At 41.9% G+C, this 6,914-nt stretch overlaps 1 protein-coding gene across 1 annotated transcript; it reads right to left on the bottom strand.

The window, feature by feature from the left end:
• Positions 1-312: 312 nt before the first annotated feature.
• Positions 313-3,977, bottom strand: LOC114046003 (olfactory receptor 52I2-like). Its single transcript, XM_027866219.1, has 2 exons — positions 3,107-3,977; positions 313-341 (listed from the first exon to the last, which is right to left on the bottom strand). The coding sequence occupies exons 1-2, from the start codon at positions 3,975-3,977 to the stop codon at positions 313-315; spliced, it is 900 nt and encodes a 299-aa protein (XP_027722020.1).
• Between the last annotated feature and the right edge of the window lie 2,937 nt (positions 3,978-6,914).

Genomic DNA, 6,914 nt, shown 5'->3' with positions numbered 1-6,914 from the left:
ATAACTAGCAGGTGCTATGTGTATGAGGCCGGATTTAAACTCAGGTCCTCCTGACTCCAAGGGCTGGTGCTCTATCCACTTTACCACTAGCTGCCCCAAGAAATAAATTTTTGGATGTCACCAATGTTGGGAATGTTTTGCTTACTGTGCTTATGTGAGGCAAGGATTTTAACATTTGTTGTTATTTTCCTTTTAGCTAAAGGGGAGAAATTGAAGGAAAAATAAATGCATGATTAATTGGTAAGTTTCACTATATTGTTTTTTTTTTCTTTTTTAGGAAGGATGGCTTGCTGGGTGGGGTTTGGAGGAGTGCTACATTAAAATGTGTATCATGTAAAAATCTTAAAAAAGAGAACAAGAAATGAGACACTTAAAACATGAGATGGCAACTCAAAGGTTCCTTAACTTTGTTAAGGTAGGTCTCTGCTTCCAGTGCAGAGGGTGTACTGTCCCAAGTTTCAGGGATTTTGTGTAGCTGTTTTCAGAGATACTTCTAAGGACTTGTAAATTTTCATTTCTTCAAAGGTAGCATGCTCATAGGAAAGGTGTTCACTCTTTTCCTTAGCTATGCTCTGGTCTATGAGTGACCACAAGCACTCTTTTCTGCCTTAGAACTGTGAGAAGGATTCTCTCTCCACCTCCTCCATAAGCTTCACCACTCCAGCACTTCCCTTTACCTTAGGACTGCCTCCCAGATCCAAGCACAGGCAAAGCAAGAGAATTCTGCCTCAGTGCCAGCAAAGAAATCCCTGAAATCCCCTTCCAATCAACTGCTCAATCTCTCCACCATCTGTGGGCTGAGAGCTCCAGAAATAGCCACCACTGCCACCGCCCTGGAGGTGTACCAGGGCTGGGCCTGACAATGCCCTTTTCTCACCTAGGTCCGACAGACCTTTCCTACTGGTCTTCTAAGTTGTCTTTGGTGTTTGTGGGTTGAGAAGTCTGGAAACCACCACTGCTGCCGGTGATTCAGTCCCCTGAGGCCTGCTCCAGGTTCTCTGGGGCCCCATCTTTGCTGGCGCAGCCCACGCTGAATTGTGCTCCTCTCCCAGCCTGGTACAAGAGACCTTTCCTATCAACCATCAAGGTTGTCTTGGGCTGGAAATTTTTTTCACTCTATCTTTTTGTGGGTTCTGCTGCTCTAGAATTTGTTTAGAGTAATTTTTACAAGTATTTGGAGGAGTTTGGGAGAGCTCAATCAAGTCACTGCTTATACTCAGCCATGTTGGCTCAGTGAAGCTTAAATGTAAAAACAGGAAGCACTCTGTCCAATTATAAAAATGGATACTTTGCTGCAGGTGAAGAAAATGAAGAGAAGTAAATGAACCCTAACCATTTTCTGTCTTGACAGAATATAATGACCTTGGAAGTTGGCTTAGATAATATAGAGCTGAGATGAATGTGAACATTCCTTCAAGGTTGCTGACACTGACCAAGGAATCCAATAATTAGCAATTCTGAGATGCATTTTGAGCCTCTGGGCTGTTTGGTAATGTTTTTTATTATTATTAATAAAATGAACTTCTATTTCTCATTTTCCTTTGAGAAAGAAAAATGGCTGGTGGTATTTCTTCCCAATTTTTTAAACATTTTTATTTAAAGTTTTAAGTTCCAAATTCTAACCCTCCCCCTTCCCTGAGACAATAAGCAATCAGATATGGATCATACATGTGGAGTTATGTAAAACATTTCCATATTAGTCATTTTGTACAAGAAGACTTGAATGAAAGAAAAAATGAAAGAAAGTAAAAAATATCATGCTTCAACCTATATTCAGTAATCTGTTTTCAGGAAGGAGACAAGGCAGAAGAAGCCACTGGGGACTCAAGGTTTAGGTTCAGTTTTGCCTAGACAAGTGCATGTTCTTACTGACACTATGAATATCTCCTTTTAGAATTACTGCAAGAGATAAAGAGGCTTCTCTCCTACAATTCTTGGAAGTTCACATGCTTGCACAATTCCCAAGCCATGTGTTCAAAAGAAGGTGAAAATAGAAATTTCATCCTCTTAATCTATTATGTGGACAGATCTCACTGCTCAATGACCAGCCTTCTTTGCACACCTCCATTCCAGCAGGGTCTTTGGGGAAAGGACAAGATAAAGGATATGCTCAACCAGAGCCAAGCACATTGTTCCATGGGATGGTTATATATGTGAACACACACACACATGTTTATGTATATATGTATGTATATATTTACATGTATGCACGCATATATTCACACACATACATGTGTATATGTGTGTACACATGTGCATATACATACATGTGTGTGTACATATACATACATGTGTGTGTATGCATATACATCCACATATACACATACATATGCATATACACACAGTATAGGGTATCCTCCTAAATGAACACCATCTGGACAACAGCCATTCTCCCTCATAGGCTTATTTATCTGTGTTTAGTTAAGGCTAAACTCTTGAATCACTTTTTACTCTCTGCTAAATCCTTGTGGCAACTGTATTAAAGCAGCAGGTACAAATTTCAGCTTGGGATGGAGTGTGTGTGTGTTTGTGTGTGTGTGTGTGATACATGATGGCATATATAAAGGCATGGAGGCAGGAGCAGTTTTGAAACAAAGCAAAAATTCAGCTGAAGCATAGGGTAGAAAAGGGAATTATGAAATTCGCCTGGAAAAGTAGATTTTAGTCAGAGAATAGGTCTTAAAGTCTAGGATCAAGCATTTTATTGTTATCAATGCAAAGCTGATAAAAGCTTTGGAGAAAAATGACCAGGTACTTAACATGTTTGTAGTCTAGTTGAAGGAGACAATGGTCAATGGTGATACCATCAATAGAAAAAGGGGAGTGAGGCTGGCGGGGGGCTAGTTCATATTTAGTTGACTTTTGGGTCCCAACAGAGCATCTAAGTGGAAGTGTCCTGCATGTACCTAGAAATGGAGAAAGGTCAAGGCTGAAAAGGGAGATGACATCATTAAAATAGAGGTAAAGTCAAGCTAAGTGAAGCCAGAAGATGAAATCACATAACATCTCTCTCCCTGCACTCAGGTTCTAGCTGGTTTGAATTCATTCATACATTATTGGGAATTTCAGTGGGGCTGTCCAGCAAGGCACCTCTCTATCACGCTGCAGCCCCGATCACGGATCTGTTTTGTCCTTAAGCCATAGATGAGAGGGTTCAGAGTGGGTGGGATAACCAGATAGAAGTCAGCTAGTAGGACCTGGATAGGCAGGGGGACCAAGTCTTGTCCAAACCAGGCCACGTAAATGGAAACCACCCCTGGTAGGTAATAGAGGGCCATAACTCCAACATGGGAACCACATGTGCTTAATGCCTTGAGCTGGTTAACCCGGCAGGAGAGACGGAATACAGCCTGAAGGATCAGGCTATAGGAGGTAGCAATGAAGATCATATCAATACCCACAATGATTGAGGAACCAATCAGGCTATAGAGGTGACTTGGCATATGGTCAGTGCAACCTAGCTTGGCCACAGCCATGTGTTCACAGTATGAATGGGGAACCATCAGAGAGCCACAAAAGGGCAGGTGACTCACCATCCAGCTCAGAGGTGTCATGAATGTGGTAGCTCTAAGGATAATTGCCACCCCTATCCCTAGCATTGTTCGTTGTGTAAGGATGGTCTGATAGTGCAAGGGTTTGCAGATGGCCACATATCGGTCAAAGGCCATAGCCAATAAAAGTCCTGTTTCCATAGCTGTGGCTGCATGGACAACATACATTTGAGTGAAGCAGGCAGCAAAGCTAATAATTCCGTCACCTGACCAGAAGACATTTAGCATCTTGGGGACCACAGAAGTTGCCATAACAATGTCCACAATAGCCAGAATACATAGAAAGTAGTACATGGGTTCATGCAAGGCAGGGTCAACCCAAATCACTGTCAAAATGAGGCTGTTTCCCACCAAAGTCACAACATACATGGTTGCTAGTGGGGCCAGCAGCCAGAGGTGAGTAACTTCTAGTCCTGGGATACCCATGAGGACAAATGTATTGGAAGGTGATGTATGGTTGGATTGCAATTCTAGCATCTGCTGGGAACCTTCTTTCCTGTGAAAGAAACAAAAATATCACAAGGAAAGCCTTCCTGGTTCTTCTAGCCCCCAAGTCTGTTGGCCTATATTTTTTATTCTTTTCTTTTTTATAATTGATGAAAAAAAAGTATTAAAAGTATTGAGGGAAAGTTAATGGGAGGGCCCATAATGTTAGCACCTCATTTTAAGGTCCTTGAAATCATTCTGTATACCCCTTTGAATATGATTTTTTTTTTTACAGAAGATAATAGCATTGACCCTAAATAGAATTCAGAAGTCATGATAACCATAATCATGGCTTATATTTACATAGCACTTTCTTCACAACTTTATGTGGTAGGTAGAGATAACATTAATTTTTCTGCATGTTTTCTTTTCTATTAGAAGGAGATGAGTCACCTATGGTCATATACAGTTAATAAGTTGCAGAACCAGGACCAGAACTCATAGTTTTTGTCTCCAAATCCAGTGCTCCTCCCACTCTACTGTGCTACTTTTCTGTCATATAGTGGGAAATAATATAGTTCCAACCTTGTGAGTTGGAGCATTATCCTGCTTCAGAGGTGGCATTGAATTCAGTATTTCAAGGGTCTGTCACTTCTCCACTGATTCTGGTATCATTCCTATTCACTTATGAACAGCCTTCATGGGTGGCTGAAAAAAAATATCACTTGCAAACCAACCTCTTAACAATGATTCAGTGTTGTAGACCTGGCTGTCTCAACCCTGGACCCATACTAATTTCCAGGGCTTGGAACTTTGCTGACATTTCCATTATGAATTCAGAGCCATTTCCAGACCTTGTTGAGACTGGAGAACTCTATTTTTGTTTTGTATCTCCTCTGGATCACCACTAAACAGCTTTGCATCAATTACCCCTTTAGGAACTATTTCCTACATTATAAGAAATAGTGATATTTATGGGATCATAGATTTAAAAAGAAGGAATGGGAAAGCATTTTTTAACCACTTACTATGTGTCAAGTGGGGGCATCTAGGTGGTGCAGTAGATAGAACACTGGGCCTGGAGTCAGGAAGATCTGAGTGCAATCTAGCTTCAGAACTTAATAGCTATGTGACCCTAGGCAAGTCACTTAACCCCTTTTTGCCTCAGTTCCTCATCTGTAAAATGGAGACATACTGGAGAAAAAATGCGAAGCCACTCCAATATTTTTGCCAAGAAAACTCCTTGGACAAAGTCCATGGGGTCACATAGAGTTGGACATGACTGAATGACCGAGCAACATGTACCATGCTAAGTGCTGTGGATACAAATAAAAAAGTGAAAATGGAATGTAAACTCTTTTAGAGCAGGGACTATTAATAGGAGACTACACCCACAGGGGAGAAGAGACCAAGGGAAGGTTATTTTGGGTATTTTGATTTGGAAAGCTACGGGGATGAATGCAGCTGTCTGAATCCCCTAGATCTAGGGAAGTAGATTGAGGCACCTTTTCCAGCACAAATGGTAGCTCTTTTGTTTATGGTACAAAACTGGAAGGGGATGGGGAGAGAAGGGTATACTGATGACAGAAGACAGCTATCCAGAATATGGCTAGTGTGTGGAGTAAAGCATGACTGGAGCCAGGTCTAGATGTAGTAGATAATTGAGGAAACCACCAATTAGACCAATGAGGCTGTGAGTCTCTGTTTGTAAAAGGGTAAAGTTCTTTGGAACATAGAGGTCATCTAGTCAACTGCTGTCAAGTTCAGAAAGAAACAGGGACCACTAACCTATACGTAAGGACCTGCAGGCCACATATTAACTTAGAAACCATATGTTAATTTTAACCTAGTGGGTCAAGCCAAGATGGTAGATTAAGAAATAAGTCACTCTTACTGTCCCTTATTAACCTCTGAAAGTCCAGAAAATATCTCCCTAGAAAAAAACCCTGGAACAGCTGAACCAGAATAAAGATGGGGTACAGCAGTCTTGTAGCCCAGGTAGCTTGAGTGATTAATGGGAAAGGCCCCTCTTGCCCTGTGGGAAGGGATGCTGAATAGAATGGGAGGCATCCCAGCAAGATAGCTGAAAGCCCCACCTCAGCGTACTAGGGGGAGATCCTGAACCCCAGGTGGTAGAGCAGGCAAACACCAACACCAGGATCCCCAAGAGCCTCAGTACAGGCAGGGGAACCAGTGGAAACCGGCTCAGAAAATCACTACATGCCTTGGTATTGTACAGCAGTCAAGTCTCCTAGTGCCTCAGAAAAACTCTGGGAAGTGCTCCAAAGGCCCCAAGTGGAGAAACATCCCACAGCAGTGAAACATCCATCTGAAAGAAGCTGAAGAAAGTGAAAGGAGGGAAAGGAAAGTCCTGGGTCAACAGGCAACCTCCAGGTATCAGACTACCCAATCCTACTCCTAGAGTTCCAGTGTTGCTGATGCCAGTCCAACCCCAGGTAACCTACCAGAACCCTACGGCCTCCAACTGCCAGCATCAGAGGCCCCAGCACAATGCCAGTGACCAGGTCTTGGGCTCCCAGCACAGGAAGCTTGGATCAGTGCCCCCTGCAAGAAAGCTAATTTTTTTTTAAAGGTCAGGAAATAAGCAAACACCATGAGACAAAAGAAACATACTATAGATTCTTATTATGGGAACAGTAAAGATTAAGGCAGAAATTCTGAAGAGGACAACACTGTCAACAAACCCACATCTGGAACCTCAAAAGGGATTATGAACTGGTCTGAAGCCCAAAGAGCCTTCTTGGAAGAGCTCAAGAAGGATTTTAAAAATCAAATAAGAAGGGTAGAAGAGAGGTAAGCAAGAGAGAGTCAATAGCTTGGAAAAGGATGGACAAAAATTAGCTGTAGAAAACAAGTCCTTAAAAAATACAGTTGTCCAAATGAGAAAAAAAAAAAGTACTGAAGAAAACGACTCTT

This window comes from Vombatus ursinus, unplaced genomic scaffold (assembly GCF_900497805.2).
Source record: "Vombatus ursinus unplaced genomic scaffold, bare-nosed wombat genome assembly UNPS02014780.1, whole genome shotgun sequence".
Classification (NCBI taxonomy): Eukaryota; Metazoa; Chordata; class Mammalia; order Diprotodontia; family Vombatidae; genus Vombatus; species Vombatus ursinus.
Note: the sequence above shows the minus strand (reverse complement) of the source record. Positions and strands in the feature narration are given on the sequence as shown.